General features: G+C 42.3%; 1 protein-coding gene across 1 annotated transcript; it reads right to left on the bottom strand.

Annotated features, from left to right (window-relative positions):
• Positions 1-29: 29 nt before the first annotated feature.
• On the bottom strand, positions 30-16624 carry atp8b5b (ATPase phospholipid transporting 8B5b). The gene is made up of 28 exons (XM_071350461.1): positions 16280-16624; positions 11920-12001; positions 11684-11742; positions 11434-11547; positions 10293-10391; positions 10093-10154; positions 8253-8325; positions 7948-8018; positions 7742-7824; positions 7461-7619; positions 7246-7334; positions 6955-7142; positions 6286-6494; positions 6100-6143; positions 5797-5962; positions 5258-5446; positions 4945-5060; positions 4628-4792; positions 4399-4510; positions 4043-4148; positions 3791-3941; positions 3043-3226; positions 2632-2855; positions 2338-2421; positions 1973-2218; positions 1612-1750; positions 1290-1420; positions 30-1184 (listed from the first exon to the last, which is right to left on the bottom strand). Exons 2-28 carry the CDS (start codon positions 11972-11974, stop codon positions 921-923), a joined length of 3582 nt encoding a protein of 1193 aa, XP_071206562.1. The 5' UTR covers positions 11975-12001; positions 16280-16624; the 3' UTR covers positions 30-920.
• Between the last annotated feature and the right edge of the window lie 4678 nt (positions 16625-21302).

Consider the following 21302-nt stretch of genomic DNA (forward strand, 5'->3'; position numbering starts at 1 on the left):
AAAAACAACAGTCACAACAACAAAAGGAATACAAAAATATCAAACATTTATTATGGCTGTAGCCTACAATGCTGAAAAAGGACATAATTGAAATCATATTGGAGAGTGTCTATGATTAGGGTTTCAGTGATTGAAAATCATTTCACATTGTCATACAATAACGACCATTCATACATTAAACAAATTACATTATTCACAGATTTAAAAAAAGATTACAACTTAATGTAGGTCCAACAAATATTACAAAAATACATCTACTATGTCAGTTAGTCAGATATAGGCTATGATTGACATAATGCACCCACGATATCTCAAATAATAATCTAATGTATCATAAATAACTCAATGCAAGACCCTGAGTACACAGTTCACTAGAATGTCATTTGAACAATATTCAAAGAAAGTTTGTCTTAGATTCAACAAGATTATTTTAGTCTCACCAAATTGTATAATAACACCATTATGCCTCAATAATAACTACATTTCATGTATACATCTATAATAAAACATATTATACATCTGCATTGTAAAATCTTAATACATAATCTTAAAACATAATACCACATAATTATCCCTTTGACTAATGCCCAGCATGAAATTTTTGCTGTTTCACCAATAGTTTTTTCACAGTTACAAGCACTTACACATACATCTACACCTGGCACCATAGAGATCCTATTAAATTACAGTATTTTCATTCTTAATTCTATGCCTGGCAATAAATGCTGAACTCAGGCTTGGGGTTGTCCTTGTATTTAAATAAAATCCAGACAAAGAATGTTACACATTCTTCAGACTCAAGTGTTGAAGTGTTTCACAGAAACATGGCTGATTGATATTTGATAGATGTTTGGCATGGATTGAGTGAGGGTTTTCAGACTTAATGACCTGAACACTGTGTGCTTGTTAGGTCATCAGTCCTAGGGGCTCAGTGGTGGCTCCTCCCGCTCGCTGATGGTGCGGTAGAACTGAGGCTGGGTCTGGGCCAATGGGGAGTCTGTCTGGGAGAAGAGGGCTGGCCGGCTCTTTGGGGTCCTCCGCAGAAACTTGCCTGAGGTCACTAGGTCACCGTAGCCCTGGGCGTGGGAGAAGGCATAGCCTGAACGACGGGTACTGGTGCGGCGGGCTTGGACACGGCGAGGGGTAGGGGGCAGCACCTTGTCCTGTCTCACCTTGTACCTCACCTAGAGGGGGAGGGATGAGGAGAAATGAGAGAGACAGTGAGGGAAAAGTAATCATTTGTGAATCTTCTATGCCAATGACAAATGTGTTGACCCTCGACCTCTGACCTTGTCATTGATGGTGGGCCACAACAGAATGCGCAGGAAGCGGTATGCCACCACGGGAAGCACACAGAGGACAGAGGTGAGTAGCATGGTCAGCCACACGTTGGGCTGGTTCAGGGAGTTCCTGGCTGTGCCTGTTACATACAGTACAGCATGACAACATGCGTTTAGATGCAGACACTTACCTACATATTGACAGATGATGCACCGACTGACATACCTATGAACATACACACCACAGTACTACCAAACGTTCAGACAGAAAGACATGAATGATGAAGGGAGAGGAGGTGGATGGATGGGGGTGCTGAGGGGTACTACTTACCAATGAAGGGGAAGGAGGAGGTTAAGGTGAGGAACATGCCATTGCTGTACATGGTGAATATGACAGCAAAGTACACAGACAGACTGCCCCACAGGAAGAACTGGTTCATTGCTGTCCAATAATGGGTGTCCAGACCCAGCTTTAACAAAGACACATGCAGCTACCTCAGACTCTGTTACTCTGTTACTGTGTGTCTGTGTGTCTGTGTGTCTGTGTCTGTGTGTGTGTGTGTATTTATACAGATATGGTTTCGCCTCAGCTGTAACCCCACCCAACATTAATTCACAGGACACTCATGTACCACCACAAACTGACCATACTGTATGTCGTATCATAAGTCAATGCACTCCCCCCTACTTACTTGTATACTGACGGCGATGAGCAGGCAGGTCTGGGCCAGCAGGGCGAAGGACTGATAGTCCACAATTTCTTTGCCGTCATCTCGGACCGTGTCGTACATGGCTGCCCAGGGAATGAAGAAGAGGACCAGGGAGCTGTAGCCACTGTGTAACACCGTGTAGACAAAGGCCCTCTTACTGAAGTACTGGTTCAGCTGGCCTGGGGTGTAGAGTTGGGGGTACTGGAAACTCCACCAGTCATTCACATCCTAAAGAGAAACACGTGAATACAAAACATATTAAGTACATACATTGGAATAAATACTTGGTGTGAATAATATGCCACTGACGTACATTACAGACATGTCAGATATGTCACTATAATTACCTGGTCAAAAAGACTTAAGCTGAGCACAGGTAGAGCTGTGTAAACTAGGTTAAACAGGGTGATGAACCACTCGTCATATATCGTCTGTGGGAAAAACAACACAGCATACACACATTACATACATGACAGAGTTTTTCCTGGCCTGGTCATGTGCTCAGAAAAAACTCCTGGCACTAGCGAAAATATATTGAACTAAATGAACCAAAGCATACTTTTTTTGCTTGACAAAAAGAGGAATCTCAGACAGCTTTTCCATCATGTCTCTATGTGTCGGTGTGTGCATTTTTGTCTCACCTGTGCTGAGAAACCGCAGAAGAAGCCGTACCAGAAGTGGACAAAGGTGAAGGTGAAGTTCTTGTAGAAGAAGTAGCGCAGGAACTTGCACATCCTCAGGTAGGACCAGCGGCCGTGCACCAGCAGGAGGCGCTGTAGGTAGCGGAACTGCGCGAAGGAGTAATCACTGGAGAGCACCGCCTGCATACCCTCCTGACCTGATATACCCACCCCTATATGAGCAGCTGGGGGGGGGGCAAGAGAGAGGGGTCGAGGGAGAGAGAGAGTGAGAGGATGAGTGTGTGTTTGTGTGTATGAGTTGATAAGAGGAATCGTATAATAGCAGTCAAACTTTTAGCATCAGTATCAATCTTTAACTACAGTAGTTCATATAATCGGATTCTCTCTCCAGTCTCCCCATCTCTCTCCTACCCTTGATCATGCTGACATCGTTGGCCCCGTCGCCGATGGCTAGAGTCACGGCCTGTTTGTACTTCTTCACCAGCTCCACCACCTGGGCCTTCTGCATTGGAGTCACCCTGCAGCAGATCACTGTCTGACACATACACGCCGTCCGCAGCAGCTCCATCTCCATGTCCTTCTCCAGGGCGAATGCCTGGGTGGAGAGGGAGGTTGGGGGAGAGTCAGATGGGGCGGGATGGGAAGAAGGAAAGTAATGAAGGATTGTTCATGAAATATTGGAACAATTCCACTAGTGTTGGAACACGTCCTGTTTTCGCAAGAACCACACACACACACACACACACACACACACACACACACACACACACACACACACACACACACACACACACACACACACACACACACACACACACACACACACACACACACACACACACACACACACACACACACACACACACACACACACACACACACACACACACACACACACACACACAGAGGACCACACACACAAAGAATCACACACACAGAGGATTGACACAAGCCGTCAAGACACCGATTTTCATCACTAGAACCAATAGATTCCTCCTTTTTTTGTGTGTGTGTGTGTCTTTTGTTCACTTTAAACATTTATTTTTTGTATTGTACGATCATCATTAAAAAAGTAATTGCAACATCTGTCAATCAGGGCTCAGAATATGTTACGTTTCCAGTAACTTGTCCTGTGACCCACCAGTGTCCTTGTCCTTACCAGACTGTGTCCGTTAATCACCATAGCGTACTCTCCATTCACTGGCTCATCCGCCACCGTCTCCGTCTTTAGAAGACAAAACAGGCCACTTCTACTCTTCTTGACAGTAGGTTCCTCTGTTCCATCAGGTGTCATCTTCCTCCTCGCAGTCCTGGTCAGGTCGAAAGGGAGAGATAGGTACTTTTACATGTCGCCGTACTGTGTTGCTTCAAGCTACGAATGTGGTTGCTAATAGTCTGTCTGTGGACTCACTGGAGTTCCTTTCTGACTTCCTCTGCTGTGTTTGCCGACACAATGAAAACCTCATTCATCTCCTCTCTCAACATGTTGCAGGAGTAGCCAATGTTCTCTGCTGTTTCTGTTCCCGACAGAGAGAAAAGAGACTCAGGAAGTGCCAGATAATTTTTTTTGCCTATTGATTCTTATTTTATTTATTTAACCTTTATTTAACTAGGCAAGTCAGTTAAGAACAAATTCTTACTTACAATGACGGCCTACCCCGGCCAAACCTGGACGACGCTGGGCCAATTGTGCACCGCCCTATGGGACTCCCAATCACGGCCGGATGTGATACAGCCGGATAGTGTATTCTAAGGAAGATGACCCACCTTGCTTGTCTCCAGTGAGCACCCAGATCTTGATGTCGGCTTTGGAGAGCTGTTCGATGGTCTGGGGCACTCCATCCTGTAGCTTATCCTCTACGGCAGTGGATCCTAACAGCTGCACACATACCGGTACAAACGTTAAGATTCAGTAAGATTCAGTCTATGCTAGTAGATTGTCTTGTAGGGCTTATGATAAGACATTGAAATGATATGTTTTTTCTGTGGTACACACCAGCAGGCCTTTCTCTATCTCCTCATACAGCGCATCCAGCTTCTCCTCCCTGTCGTCCATGGCAGTGTTGGCCACATGGTGGCGCAGTTTCCAATCCTCCATATACTCTGGGTCTATGTCCTTGTAGGCTAGAGCCAGCGTACGCAGACCCTCTCCAGCAAACTCCTGTCAATGGAACAGTTTAGAGTTATAGTCTTATACACATGTACAGGGTTGGACACAAGATGTAGTCAATCTTGTAAGATTTTACATATATTCACATGGTCCACAAGAAATACATAATCATAGACACACACACAGACACACTGGTTACTCACATTGAGGTGCAAGGTGGTGACCTCCGTTAGGTTGCTGCAGGAAGGGTTCAGTCTCTCGAAGATGATGGTGTCTGCTCCCTTACAGTACAGAGTCAGCTTGCCCTCTGGACTGCGCACTTGGGGCCACACAAGATATAATCAGGTTTGGTTTGCTCAAATTAAAAAACAAAAAAATTCAACCTCTTACAATAAAGCCACCAAAGTGTGAACAAATGTTATAGATTCATAGATTCTTCATGTCATTCAGATCATTCTAGATAGCTATGGTTTTTAAAATTGTAAAAGCATAACGGTTAGTGTTGGTTGGACTCACCGATGACCGACATCCTCTTGCGGACGTTGTTGAAGTCCAGAACAGCCAGCAGCTCGTAGGTGACCAGCTCTCCCATCTCCACCACAGTGATGCTCTCTGGCGTACGAGAGCGAAACACAAAGCCAAAGTTCCTGGCTGCTGTGACCAGAGCACCCTCGTCTGGTGACTGGGCCTGGTAGTACAACTCACCTAGAAGATCACAATGGAGTGATTCATTTGTCACCGTGTCTAACCTTGTCCTGGGTACCAGTCTTTCTAGCTAACATTCCACTCCTTGCCACTCCTGTCATTTGCCAGAGGAATCGTATAGGAATCGTATGCCAGAGGCAAAGAGTGGAATGTTAGCTAAAGATACTGGTACCCAGACTAGTCTAGCCTATGGAGTAGGTAGCAGTTGTCCCAACCACTGGTAACACAGATAGTTCTCCCATTAAGGGGTAGACATAGGGCTGTGGTGAGGTACAATTTATACCTCAAGCCTCCATAGTCACCTACACCCATGCAATAACATGTGAATCCAGCAGGAGGCGCTTGCTCACCCTCCTTCTTCTCCTCAGGCATGACGGTGTGGCACAGTGCCAGCAGGCGGAAGAAGGCCTGCACCTCAGGGTTGCCCTCCCTCACCACCTCCACCAGGCTGTTGTCATGGAAACAGAACTTTGGGTCTGCCAAGTTGTTCCAAGAGAAGTCCACCTTCTCTGTTTTCTACCGGAGAGAGAAAAAGCAGGGTTAGGAATGTTTGTGCCACAGAATGTAAGGACTTATTGCCAAAGAAAGGGACTTAGAGATGTTCTTTCATACATTAAATCCATAAACCCAACACACCCTGGTCCTCCTCTCACCTCATTAATCTCAACTCTTTGTCCTGAAAAGTCCAACAACTCCCCTGGAGAACAGAAGTACATTTCGTCAGTTACATGGTACAGTGACTGATTGGCGCCAATGTATATTAAATTAAGTCTTAATGTATTTGTGTGTGTAATCACATGACAACTGTTTATGTGGTGTATTCCAGCGCCAGGCCTCACCATAGGACTTTCCGTTGATGGAGCACTTGTTGAAGGTCATGATGTTCTGTGTGAGTGTTCCAGTCTTGTCAGAGAAGATGTATTTGATCTGGCCCAGCTCCTCATTGAGCGTGGTGGTCCTGGCCTCGGCAGGCGTGTCACTCTTGGGATAATACATCTTCCTGTCCCAGTTTATGTAGAAACTGTTCCCCAGGCGAATTATCTCCACACTGCACCCAACACACAGGAGGAAGAGAAAGAAAGAGAGAGAGAAAGAAATGCAATCAATTCACTTTGATGATTAGTGGTGAAACAGTCCTGTCATCAAAGGCACAGTAAGAGTAACACATTTGGACATTTAGATACACATGCAGTGAATGACTAGATCAGGGGTGCCAAACTCATTTTGCCACGAGGCCGTGGCCTTCAACGAGATCCGGAGGGACGCACTGAAAATTGGTTATGTTTCCTCACCGTCAAAATTGGCAAAAAATAGTCATCTATCCATATTTTGGGGATTTTTTAATGCTCCCTGACTGTCTAGCTTTCATTTCAGTGATTATTAGCTGGACACATTCAAAAAACCTGTATGAATGTAGGTCCATAAAAATTTCCATATTTTTCTTTTTTTTACAACAATATCTAAAATATATGTTTGTCACTCCTAGAGAATATGTAAAGTGCACTGACCTGACGTAGAGAGATATAGGCACCACAGTGTTGAGGATGATGACATAGGACCAGAAGGTGAGGAAGGCTGAGAAGGGAGCGTTAACCCCCTTGGGCAAGAAGGCAGCGAACTTAGAGCCCTCCTGGTATTCCCAGATCCCATTCCCAATGGCCAGGATTAAACACATAATCATCAGGAAACCAAATATCTGGAAGACCAAACAACAGTTAAGAGGTGTATGTGTGTGTGTGTGTGTGTTTGTGTGTGTGTGTTTGTGTACATGTCTGTGTGTGTATAATACTCATACTCACACTCAGCACCAGCACATTCATGAGACGGTCAATGCTGGTCCGTTTGAATGTGGTCCTTCCGCAGTTCTGCATTAGCTTTGTGTCTGGACCTAAAAGAATGAATAGATCTATCGTCGGTTGAGGATATTTTTTTAAATGAAAGTTTTGGCCATGTAAAGGGACACCCTAACCTGTTAGGTTATGTCTCTGTCATTATGTGGACCGATATGGCTCACCTCCAAAGACGACCAGGCCGAAGCACCACTGGGTGTTCCTCAGAGTGCAGCCTCTCAGCAGGACCCTCTCGTTGTCCAGTGAGTACGTCTCTCCCTTCAGGGTCAGGGTGCCAGTGAACTTATCCAGCCGGTTGTTGGGAGGCTCACAGCGCACCTCGCCTATGCAGGGACAGAGAGGTTCAGGGACTGTACAACAGTGACTGATGAACAGGTAAGAGTATTCTAAATAATACGATCTAGACTTTTAAGCCATGATAATCTATCCGTTTTTCCAGTCTTACCATTGAAGTTGGCCAGTTTCTCTACACTATCCTCCAGTTCCCCTGTCACAGTCAGGGCCTGCTTCACCTTCAAGTTAGTTTCTCTAGAGGAGGAAGAAAGCAGCATGAGAAACACAGAGGGAGAGCTGATACAATTAAAAAATGCAGTGAAATTTTACAGGTGTGAAAGGTAAACACACAAACACATGCAACACACAGAGACACACCCGTCCAGTTCAGCAGTTTCTATGTAGACAAGATTGAGAGGCTCACTGCTGGACAGCAACAGAAGATCAGCCTGGAGAAAGAGTGATAGACACAACAAAAGGAGAGAGAGAGAAAGAGAGAAAGAGAGAGAGAGAGAGAGAGAGAGAGAGAGAGAGAGAGAGAGACCCCATAAATTATGAAATCAGTTAGATTTTCAATTCTGTAGAATGGCTGGTGAACGTCACTGGCTGATTGTATTTCTATTGTACATCTGCCCTTTGACCTTATCACCATGTGCAGACACCTTTATCACCTCCATTCTTACCGTGACAAACTGATTATTCTCCAGCTTGATGATGTCCCCAACTTGAACATCCATCCACTTTTCACTCTGAAGTCTGAAAAGAGCAAGAATGTAATGATGCAGCGCTAAAGCAAGCCTACAGTGACCTCTGGTGTTTGAGAAAGCTAAGAACACTAACTAACGTCACCAGCAGATGCATTCATAACAAATATATAGACCTCTTGAGAGGGGAGAGGCTATATGGACATGCCTGGTGCCCAAATTGATGAAGTGTGTTGCGCAGTTGATTGGACACGAATGGATTTGGTTCAGTGAGAGCCATGCATTTATACTGAACTAAAATATAAACGCAACATGTAGTGTTGGTCCCATGTTTCATTAGCTAAAATAAAAGATCCCAGAAATGTTCCATAAGCACAAAAAGTTTATTTCTATAAAATGTTGTGCACACATTTGTTTACATTACATTTCTGCTTTGCCAAGATAATCCACCCACATGACAAGGTGTGGCATATTTTGAGCGTGCAACTGGCATGCTGACTGCAGAAGCTCCACCAGAGCTGTTGTCAGAGAATGAAATGTTCATTTCTCTACCATAAATTGCCTCCAATGTTGTTTTACAGAATGTGGCAGTACGTCCAAATGGCCTCACAACTGCAGACCAGGTGTAACCACGCCAGACCAGGACCTCCACATCTGGCTTCTTCACCTGCGGGTTCGTCTGAGAACCCGCAGGTGAGAGGCCACCCGGACAGCTGATGAAACTGTGCGTTTACACAACCAAATAATCTGCACAAACTGTCACAAACAGTTTCAGAGAAGCTCAACCGACTTCAGTGGGCAACTCCTGGACGCTGAAAATGCCCCAGTGTTTCCATGGCCAAACATGTCACCGGACATGTCACCAGACATGTCACCAAACATGTCCCCCATTGAGCAGGTTTTAGATGCTCTTGATCGACGTGTATGACAACGTGTTCTAGTTCCCACCAATATCAAGCAACTTCGCACAGCCATTGATCAATAGTCCACAATCAACAGCCTGATCAACTCTATGTGAAGGAGATGTGTCTGGTTACACCAGATACTGACTGGTATTCTGATCCACGCCACTACCTATTTTTTAAGGTATCTGTGACCAACCAATGTGAAATCCATAGATTAGGGCCTAATTAATTTATTTCAATTGACTGATTTCCTTATATGAACTGTAACTCAGTAAAATCTTTGAAATTGGCACAGTGTGTCTTATGCTCCCACTTGCTGCGGACTGCTTTCCTGGATTAAGGAGAGGGAAGTAGTTAGATAGCGTAGCCAATATCAGGGTGACAGCTAAAGGACATTTATTCTTGTGATTTTCAACGTAGCCTACAACTACGGCATTAATGTCTACATTTTTATAAAAAATAAGGAACAATTACTCCTATAAAAACGGAATGATTCTGAAATTCAAGTTTCTTGTCACAAGCATAAACTAAGCAAGCTGGGGAGGTTGTTATGGGTGTAAGATGGCACGTTGATACCATCTGTTGGTAAATGTTAATTACTGCAACACCAGTGTTTTTTACCGGTGTGCTTGATATACCCGGGCGTATTGCAATGTACTGAACAAGACTGGTTACTCGCATCAATGACTCTGTCTCGTCATTTAACATCCAAATTGAGGTCTCATTATGATGACTGACTGAACCGAATCCGTTCGTCCCCATTAAACTCTCGCTGCGCGACATACGTCATATACTTTGTGTACCAGGCGTGTCCCTGTAGCCTCTCCCTCTTGAGATTGTTGCTAATCTGTGACATTCAAGCACTTTCCAAGCACTGAGAATCTGGTTTACACAACAACAAAAAAGAGACTCACTCTCCTTCGATGAGGACCTCCACCTTCCGGTTGTTCACCTGTTTGTCACATCTGTGTCTGTTCTACACAGGCGAAGGAAACGAAAAGAGAATAAGGATTTGGAGACCAGGACATGTACATAATTGTGACGACAAACAGGTCTATGTGGACCATCTCCTGCATGCAGTCTTAATACTGTAGTTGGTAGATGTTGAGCTCACCATGTCATCGCTGCTGTCCTTGGCCATGGTCATGGAGAGCACCAGGACCAGGGGGACCACGGTGGTGTACCAGGGCAGGGACGAGACCTCAGGGATGCTCTGAGAGGAGCCAGGATAGACAAAACTCACCTTTCTGCTGCTATATTGTACTACTATACTCCCTACTATACAGTGTATACAAAACGTCAAGGACACTTGCTCTATCCATGACATAGACTGACCAGGTGAATCCAGGTGAAAGCTATGATCCCTTATTGATGTCACTTATTAAATCCACTTTAATCAGTGCAAATGAATGGGAGGAGACAGGTTAAAGAAGGATTTTTAAGCCTTGAGACAATTGATACATGGATTATGTATGTGTGCTATTCAGAGGGTGAATTGACAAAATATTTAAGAGCTTTTAAACGTGGTATGGTAGTAGGTGCCAGGCACACCGGTTTGTGTCAACAACTGCAACGTTGCTGGGTTTTTCACACTCAACAGTTTCCTGTGTGTATCAAGAAAAGTCCACCACCCAAAGTACATCCAGCCATCTTGATACAACTGTGGCATTGGAGTCAACATGGGCCAGCATCCCTGTGGAACGCTTTCGACACCTTGTAGAGTCCATGTCCAAACAAATTGAGGCTTTTCTGAGGGCAAAGGGGGGGGGTTGCAACTCAATATTAGGAAGGTGTCCTTAATGTTTTGTACACTCTGTGTATAGTACTGTATAGGCCTACAGCCAGTTCCATTGGCATGAGGAAGCTTACGTGGATACTATGAAGAAATACACATTTGCACTCAGATTCAATGTACGTTTTTGTATATTTCAGGAGTTTGAATATGTGTACAATGATTCCCTTGATTTGGCCTTGGACTGGTGCTATCTAAATCATACGTAGATATGCTAAAAGATAACTGGATAAGTTATTATAACTGGTTAAAATGAAAAGAGTTCAGAGAAGCATAAATAATGTCTGTTGAACGCCAGTGAAGATGTCCAATTACATGTACATTCTGTCATACTGATGTTCTCCTAACAGGTATAGTATGTAGGCGTACAGTCCCAGTGCATTTGTCTACAGGACTCAGCCCTGTGCAGCATTGAGAGGATACGGCTTAGAGTGGCTGCATCATAAGACTGTGTAAAGGTTACCTGGAGACAGAGGAGGAAGAGGAAATAGGCATTGGCCAGTCTCTGGAACTGCTCAAACAGATTGAGCGGGAGAAAGGTGAATATGTTGTATTTGGAGGTTTTGATGGCATTGTCCTGCATGGGGAGCAAGAGGGGAACGTGTTACTGTGACACATACACATGAAAACATATATAACATGCATACAACATATACGCAGACACACATCATGTAAACATTGGTTTGGAATAAATAGTCAACCCCAGTACTCACAGCGTACTTGTAAGACAAGTTGAGTTCTCTGTCATTTGCTCGTAGGTGTCTTTCTTCCTCTGTAGGTGGAAACACAACATCATTTAAAGATAACTGGTGTGGCCATAAAAGTAGCAACTTTTCCACAAATAAACTCTGGTTTTAGCACACTTTAGGGCTGAGACACAGGTGTGGCAGTAAAATAATAAATTCCGCACCAGAGTGGGCATCAGACATCAGCAGGTCATTTAACTCACCTTTCAAAGCCTTCCCCCCACACTCCAGACCCAACCGTGACAGTAGGGACCCCATGTTCACCTCAACACTTCCATATTCCACCTGGGAGAAAAAACAGATGGGTGATGTGGAATAGTAGCTGGAAACATAATGGAATAATAGTGAAAATCGTCATCTAAAATGATGAGAAGCAAGGTTGGGAAAATTCCCTGACCATGATTTCTTCATACAAGGGTGGTGCAGCTACAGTATACTGTAACTATTTAACGACAGGAACGGTCTCATTTACTTTAGTAAATCAAATCAAATGTTATTTGTCACATACTCATGGTTAGAAGATGTTAATGCGAGTGTAGCGAAATGCTTGTGCTTCTAGTTCCGACCATGCAGTAATATCTAACAAGTAATCTAACAATTTCACAACAACTACCTTATACACACAAGTGTAAAGGAATGAATAAGAAAATGTACATAAAAATATATGGATGAGCGATGGCCGAATGGCATAGGCAAGATGCAGTAGATGGTATAGTAGGTCTATATTCTCTATCCATTGTGTGGAACAGCAAGTGTAGAACAGCTGTAATTGTTTTATGACAAGTTCATGATGAGCCTTGCAGTTAGTCAATTTTGACTGTAGAATAAATGTTTCTGACTCATATCATTGCCAAATAGGCTGTTTTCTAAATGAAAAGTTTTTTTTTAGGGACAGATATTCTTTAAAATCCAAGTTTATGTCAATATTCAGAATTTTTATTTGAATCACTGTTCTGCAACATATTCTTAGCTTATTGAAGTATTTGCAGTTCTAGACCTACAGTAAGGTATAATGTTTGCTTTATAAATGTTGTTTTATGTTCTGAATCTAGAAAAACATGCCAATAAATTAGCCCTGGAGCATTATATAGTGCTATAACACAAAACCAAAATATGTTTGGAGATTTGTATCACATATTTGATTAATCTAATGTTATCACTTGCTGAACAATAAATGCAGAAATTAAATGCCTTTTATAGTGTCTGACAGAGGTGACATAAATCCATTTAGTTGCATTTTATCAGGATATTGCCCCTTTACATGGTGATAGATGATACTGTACTTTGGTCTATCAAATTGTCAATTTCAAATGTTGTCAATATTAAGACAAATATTTGTGAAGAAAAGTTGAGATTGTCCCATCTTTCAAGAATCCCTGAAATATGAATTTCATAAATGTTGTTCTGGAATACTGTGGCTAGAGCCTTTTTAATAATGTATTCCATTAGGAGTCTTTGAAACGTGTTAAAAGGGTTGTTCCATTATATTCTATATTTTCAGTAATTTGTGCACAAATATTAAAATCCTGTTATATAAAATGAAGTGCCTTTAATATAGACCACATGTAAAATTCAATAAAGACTTGCTAAAGTCCTCTGTGACTTCTAGGAAGACTTTAACACACAGGGTTAAGGTTAGGAGATCGTTGAAATGTTTCTGATAGTCAGTAAACAGTCTGTAGACCATCTACAGATGGACTATCCAATAGGAACTTACTACCTCTTGAGATGGTGGAATTTGTATTTATTTAAAAAAAAGTTGAACATGTGCTCTTTATGAAACAATGTTAAAATTTGGTTAAATATAATGTGTTTTCTTTAACCAAGATACACTACTCAAAAAACACCTAATTGGTGTAACGACCCAAAAATAGAAGAAAATACAAATCTGATCAGAGCAAGTAAAATGTATAGTCCCTCATAAAGACATTGACTGTACCATACTAGTTTCTTCTATCAAGGGTGAAGCTCTTGTAAAAGCTCATGTACATTAACGTGCTATGGATTAAGTTTTCTTCCCTCTATACTCACTGGTAGAGTACAGTGGATTTGGAAAGTATTCAGACCCCTTCTCCACATTTTCTTATGTTACAGCCTTATTCTAAAATAGATTACATTAATTGTTTTCCTCATCAATCTACACACAATACCCCATAATGACAACGGGAAAACAAGTTTTTAGACATTTTTGCAATTTTATAAAAAATTAAAAACAGAAATACCTTTTTTACATAAGTATTCAGACCCTTTGCTATGAGACTCGAAATTGAGCTCAGGTGCATCCTGTTTCCATTGATCATCCTTGAGATGTTTCTACAACTTCATTGGAGTCAACCTGTGCTAAATTCAATTGATTGGACATGATTTGGGATGGCACACATCTGTCTATATAAGGTCCGACAGTTGACAGTGCATGTCAGAGCAAAAACCAAGCAATTAAGTCGAAGGAATTGTCCGTAGAGCTCCGAGACAGGATTGTGTCGAGGCACAGATCTGGGGAAGGATACCAGAAAATGTCTGCAGCATTGAATGTCCCCAAGAACACAGTGGCCTCTATCATTCTTAAATAGAAGAAGTTTGGAACCACCAGGACTCTTCCTATAGCTGGCTGCCCCGACAAACTGAGCAATCAGGGGAGAAGGGCCTTGATCAGGGAGGTGACCAAGAACCCAATGGTCACTCTAACAGAGCAGCCTAGAGTTCCTCTTTGGAGATGGGAGAAACTTCCAGAAGGACAACCATCTCTACAGCACTCCACCAATCAGGCCTTTATGGTAGAGTGGCCAGACGGAAGCCACTCCTCAGTAAAAGGCACATGACAGCCGGGTTGGAGTTTGCCAAAAGGCACCTAAAGACTCTCAGACCATGAGAAACAAGATTCTCTGGTCTTATGAAACCAAGATTGAACTCTTTGGCCTTAATGCCAAGCTGGAGGAAATCTGGCACTATCCCTACGGGGAAGAATGGTGGTGGCAGCATCATGCTGTGGGGATGTTTTCAGTGGCAGGGACTGGAAAACTTGTCAGGATTGAGGGAAAGATGAACGGAGCAAAGTACAGAGAGATCCTAGATAAAACCTTCTCCAGAGTGCTCAGAACCTCAGACTGGGGTGAAGGTTCCCCTTCCAACACGATAACGACCCTTTGCACACAGCCGGGACAAGTCTCTGAATGTCCTTGAGTGGCCCAGCCAGAGCCTGGACTTGAACTCGATCGAAAATCGTTGGAGAGACCTGAAAATAGTTGTGCTGCGACACACCCCATCCAACCTGACAGAGCTTGAGAGGATCTGCAGAGAAGAATGGGAGAAACTCCCCAAATACAAGTGTGCCAAGCTTGTTGCGTCATACCCAAGAAGACTTGAGGCTGTAATCGCTGCCAAAGGTGCGTCAACAAAGTACTGAGTAAAAGGTCTGAATACTTATGTAAAGGTGATATTTCAGTGTTTTTTAAATTTATTCTAAAAACGTTTTTATCTTTGTCATTATGGGGTGTTGTGTGTAGATTGATGAGGGGGAAAAAACAATTTAATCCATTTTAGAATATGGCTGTAATGTGACAAAATTTGGAAAAAGTCAAGGGGTCTGAATACTTTCTGAATGCACTGTATGTCATGTTGAGATGTAGCGCCAATCCTTATCAACGCTTAGTACCAGAGAAAAATATCCTGTTGATAAACCATACTGAGTCACTACACGTGAGGTAGCTCATAACCCTGAACATTAGACCTGGTATTCCCTACAGTATATTCACAAAGCTCCTCTCAAGTTATCTTATCTCTCTTCTTATCCGTTTTCTAGGTCCTTCGTGATGGGCGCCACCAGCTCAACCTCATATACAGCCCACACTTTTTATTTAAGTAAATGGAAAGAATTAGAGTTACATAAACTGTATTTAATCTATATGTATTTATAGTATATAGCAATGGAGATCACATGATGAACCACTTATATAATTTGCCATTTCAGATTCTCAACAGAGTAATTTTCCTTTCCACAATGGGTTTACAATAATGGGTCATATATTTTTTAGCGAGACGAAGTCTCTGTGCGTCCATAATGTCAACAGGGTTGTCACCATGACACTGTGCAGTTCAATCACCACAGCTACATTTATTTTTTGGCAGAAACTGACAAATCAACAGCTGTATGCAAAACTCCAAACCAGAGGTCATAAGGTCATCTATCCCTCTCACGCCCACCACAACACGAAAAACCAAAACAACTAGGTAATCACAATGCTTTCCCACACCCATAAACCACACACACATAGTATTCCATACAATTTTGTTTGAGTTGAGACTCACATTGGACATCTCTACTTCCTTCATTGTACCAGAAAATACACTTGGATACAGTGCTTTATTGTGGTTAAGATAATTGAGATGCTGGAGGTCAATTAGACTTTGATCAGGTTTTACTCAATAGCCAAATACTGTATCTCGGAAGTCTCTGAACTTGTAGACAGACTCCCTCCTAGACCCCAGACACAGGTTCACCACATTGTTAGCAGCAGTATCAGTAGAAAGTCATTTTTTTAATATCCAATCATTTCAGTCACTTACGTCAGTGGGAAGAATGGTATCAGAGTCCTTAGGAACGGCAAGGTCCTTCAGCAAAACACACAGATAGGTACAAATAAGAGGAGCGGGGAGAAAGTACAACACCAATGACTCCCAGTTCTCTCACTCAGCGCGCCCTCCCTTTTAGTTGAACTAGAAAAAATCCAGGAGACAGATCTGTGCTTCCGTCTGGTCAAATACAGACACAAGCCGAGATGTAGACGCACAGGGGCGCTCCTCACAGACCCCTAGGTAGAAGGCAGGAACAGAGCAGAAAAGGTGGAGTCCCAGTGCTGGGATGTGAGGGGCTGGGGGAGACAGTCAGCAACAGGTAACGGAACGGGATCCCATTCAGTGTAATGGCACAAAGCTTGAGCAAACACTGCAGGCAGCGATCTTTGGACTTCGATGGTGCTCTACAGAGCAGGGCAGGAGCAGAGGCAGTAAAACTGTGAGGTAAGGGACTGACACTAGCCAATCAGAACAAACAATGGGGCAATGACCAGGGAGATCAGAGGATGCAAGGTATGTCACACACCTGGAGGTGGGGACACATGCGCAGACGCACACCATTTTCCACTTCCTATATGAATTCATATCAAACAGGCATACTGCCCAAAATTTCAATAGATTACATATTGATTTTGACAAGATTTATTAATGTCTATAAATGTTAATCTTATCAGACACTGAAATTGCTCATACGTGGACTTGAAGTGTCATTACCATCGGAGTTGTGATAATTTTTATGAAAGTAGGGGGAGGATGTTGATCAGAATCTCAGCGCTTCAGAGCCACAGGTGAAATCCAATTCCTGGACATGAGTACAAAGGGTCCTCTGTAGTCCCCAGGACTACGTTATGAGCCAATGGGTAAACGGACGACCAGACACGAATAGACACATGGTACCAAGGACTGTTGAAGAGACACATCATGTCATAACTGTGGGTTGGTCTTCATGACCCTTCTTCAATGACACAGTGGTCTTTACAGGGCATGTGTCTTTTATGAATCAAGGTATTACCAAGACCCTGTAGAACATACACTACATGACCAAAAGTCAAACATTTAATTCCATAATCACGGGCATTAATATGGAGTTGGTCCCCCTTTTGCTGCCATAACAGCCTCCACTCTTCTGGGAAGGCTTTCCACTAGATGTTGCAACATTGCTGCGGCGATCTGCTTCCATTCAGCCACAAGAGCAAAAGTGAGGTCGGGCACTGATGTTGGGCGGTTAGGCCTGGCTCGCATTCGCTTAGGCCTGGCTCGCATCTACAAAATATAGTTATTTTTAAAACACGCCATAGAAAGTTGGTTGATTTTCAGTTTAGTCCACCAGAAAAGACAACAAATATTATGCTTAAACTCAAATGATAAAAAAATATATATAAAAGTTACAAAAATTGTATAATCTGGTCCTCCCGAGTGGCGCAGCAGTCTAAGGTTCAATCCCAGGTTGTGTCACAGAAGGCTGTGACCGGGAGACCCATGAGGCGGTGCACAATTGGCTCAGCGTCGTCCGGGTTAGGGGAGGGTTTGGCCGGCTAGGATTTCCTTGTCCCATCGCGTTCTAGCGACTGCTTGTGGCGGGCCGGGGACCTGCAAGCTGACTTTGGTCGCTAGTTGGACGGTGTTTCCTCCGACACATTGATGCGGCTGTCTTCCAAGTTCAGTGAGCAGTGTGTCAAGAAGCAGTGCAGCTTGGCAGGGTCGTGTTTCGGAGGACGCATGGCTCATGACCCTTGCCTCTTCAGAGTCCGTATGGGAGTTGGCTCATGACCCTTGCCTCTCCCGAGTCCGTAAGGGAGTTGCAGCGATGGGACAAGACTAACTACCAATTGGATATCACAAAATTGGGGTGAAAAAGGGGATATAAGTTGACACACACGCAGCTAACAAAAATATATGGAATTGTCTGCTCTACTCAAAATTGCAACCAACTAATTACAGCATTACCAAAAAAATGGTAGAGGCAAGTGGAAGAAGTAAGGGAACCTGTCTGTCGGCCCTGCATTAAAGACCAAAATGGTTAAAGAAAATTGGTAGAAATAAAAAAGTCATACTAGTTTAATTTAAGGACCAAAAAATTTACAGCTTTGCTAAATAGATTGCAAAATATTTGGATAGAGATTTTCAAAGTACCGATTCCATGGCACACGAAACAACGCGGGATCCAACACTTACAGTGGAGTTTTTCAATTTAAATCATACAAAATTCTTGCAACCAATAGAATGTTATATGTATGGGGGACACAATCATGCAAGCTCCGCGGATTTATCTGCGAAGAGACTCATTAGATAATTTGTTTTGAAACGGTCCATATGTAGCTTGTTTTTGGTCACAGGTTCAGGAATGGCTGAAGAATTACAACATTTACCTGGAGCTAACTCTGCAATAGGACTGTTGGGTGATTTTAAAAGTCATTCAATCAATAATACTTTTAGAATTTAAAAATCTTTAATTTACCATCTGTAGAAACTATGAGAATAGAAAGGTTCAGAACTTTTGTGAAACATCACAGCACAGCTGAAAAATATATGGCAAATAGATATCATAACCGGATGGTCTTCAGAGATACAGTTGAAGTCGGAAGTTTACATACACTCAGGTTGGAGTCATTAAAACTCCACAAATTTCTTGTTAACAAACTATAGTTTTGGCAAGTCGGTTAGGACATCTACTTTGAGCATGACACAAGTCATTTTTCCAACAATTGTTTACAGATTATTTCAACATTCACTGTATCACTATTCCAGTGGGTCAGAAGTTTACATACACCAAGTTGACTGTGCCTCTAAACAGCTTGGACAATTCCAGAAAATGTCATGGCTTCAGAAGCTTCTGATTGGCTAATTGACATAATTTTAGTCAATTGGAGGTGTACCTGTGGATGTATTTCAAGGCCTACCTTCAAACTCAGTGCCTCTTTGCTTGACATCATTGGAAAATCAAAAGAAATCAGCCAAGACCTCAGAATTTTTTTTGTAGAGCACAAGTTTGGTTCATCCTTGCTATAATCGCTGCCAGATGTGCTTCAAAGCACTGAGTAAACGGTCTGAATACCTATGTAAATGTGATATTTCATTTTTTATAAATTAGCAAACATTTAAAAAAAAAACTGTTTTTGCTTTGTCGTTATGGGGTATTGTGTGTAGATTGATGAGAGGAAAAAACAATTGAATCAATTTTAGAATAAGGCTGTAACCTAACAAAATGTGGAAAAAGTCAAGGGTTCTGAAAACCTCCAGAAGGCACTGTACACTGAGTGTACAAAACATTAGGAACTAACTAATGCTCTTTCCATGACATAGACTGACCAGGTGAAAGCTATGATCCCTTATTGAATTCACTTACATCCTCTTCAAAATCAGTGTAGATGAAGGGGAGGAGACAGGTTAAAGAAGGATTTTTAATCCTTAAGACAATTGAGACATGGATTGTATGTGTTTGACATTGAGGGTGAATGGGCAAGACCACATATTTAAGTGCCTTTGAAAAGGATATGGTAGTAGGTGCCAGGCGCACAGGTTTGAGTGTGTCACCACTGCTGGGTTATTCACACTCAATATTTTCCCATGTGTATCAAAAATGGTCCACCACCCAAAGGACATCCAGCCAACTTGGAGCATTGGAGTCAACATGGGCCAGCATTCCTGTGGAACGCTTGACACCTTGTAGAGTCCATGCCACGATGAATTGAGGCTGTTCTGAGGGCAAAAGGGGGTGCAACTCAATATTAGGAAGGTGCGCCATACCAAATTTCATGGCCCCATGTCCATCGGCTCAGTTCTTATAGCCCTAGTTTGATAAGAGCGTCTGCTAAATGACTTAAATGTAAATGTAAATATGGTGCCATCTAGTAGTGTAGTGTGGCTGACTATTCTCAAATTCATTCGAGGCTAATTCATTGAGTCTATATACCAAATCTGGAGTCAATCTGACTTATGGTTCATGAGAGGATTAAGTATTTTTTACATTAGCATAAGTGCTAACGTGCATCTATAGGTACAGTCCGGCCATACAGTATTTGAATACAGAAAAAGAAAATCTCAAAACCATTAAGCGACTGATGTAATGAGTCTATACACACAAAATCTGGAATGAATCTGGCATATGGTTCATGAGAAGATGATTTTGAGCATTATGAAATAATAAATATGAATATGAAAATAATTCGTTGTTAATAGTTTCCATGTTTTTTGAGAAATCAACAAGAAATTCAGTGTGGTTCATTTTAGGGACGTCCATGATAGCGATGACGTTTCAAGTTGATAGGCCACTATGGAAGTGGATTTACAGTGGTTTAAATGGACACAAATCAGATGTCTCAATAACTCAGCCATCTTTTGACCAATCCCTTAGTTTGAGAAAAGCTAAGTTTGGAGAAGTACCATGGTCCTACATTCCAAATTGAGTCAGCTTTTTTATGATTATTTAAAGCATTAGTTTTACATAGTCAAATTTGATTGTTAAGGTTCCTTATTTTTGAAGATAAATGCCAAACTTAACACTTAACAGTTTTGAGTTGATAGGCCATTGTCTAGTGGATTTAAAAATGGACAAGTAAAATCATATTTCCTGATTTATCAATTACTCAGTCATCTCTTAACCAACCCCTTAACTTCATTTGAGAAAATCTAAGATGTACCATGGGCCTACTATTTGGTGTTAGTGTATGGTTCATGAGAATACGTTTTTCAAAAGTAAAAAAAATAAAGTGTCCAAGATGGAGGAAAATCTATCCTGACGGACATTATGGGTCCTTGAGGAGAATTTGTTCAGGATGAGGAGACGCCTACATTTTGTTTTTTTGAAAGACACCTACATACACGGTTTCAAGTGTTTAGGTCAAACGGGCCACCGGATATGAGGGTTTAAGTGAGACTGCTTATAACAGTGCCACCTTTAGGCCAATTGGTAGTTGGCCTGTAGTTTCTGTGTGCCAAACTCAAAATCAAAGTAACCAATCTATGTGAGTTCGCTGTGAACTCCTAATAATTAGCCAGACACATCAATAGTTAT

Source organism: Salvelinus alpinus, chromosome 18, assembly GCF_045679555.1.
Source record: "Salvelinus alpinus chromosome 18, SLU_Salpinus.1, whole genome shotgun sequence".
Classification (NCBI taxonomy): Eukaryota; Metazoa; Chordata; class Actinopteri; order Salmoniformes; family Salmonidae; genus Salvelinus; species Salvelinus alpinus.

Excerpts from the sequence above, each read along its gene's own strand:
- atp8b5b (XM_071350461.1), bottom strand. The coding sequence starts at position 11,974 with ATGGGGTCCCTACTGTCACGGTTGGGTCTGGAGTGTGGGGGGAAGGCT. Across the intron at positions 11,548-11,683 it reads ACTTGTCTTACAAGTACGCT|GACAATGCCATCAAAACCTC; the intron begins GTGAGTACTGGG and ends CTCCCCATGCAG. Across the intron at positions 10,155-10,292 it reads AGGACAGCAGCGATGACATG|AACAGACACAGATGTGACAA; the intron begins GTGAGCTCAACA and ends TCGCCTGTGTAG.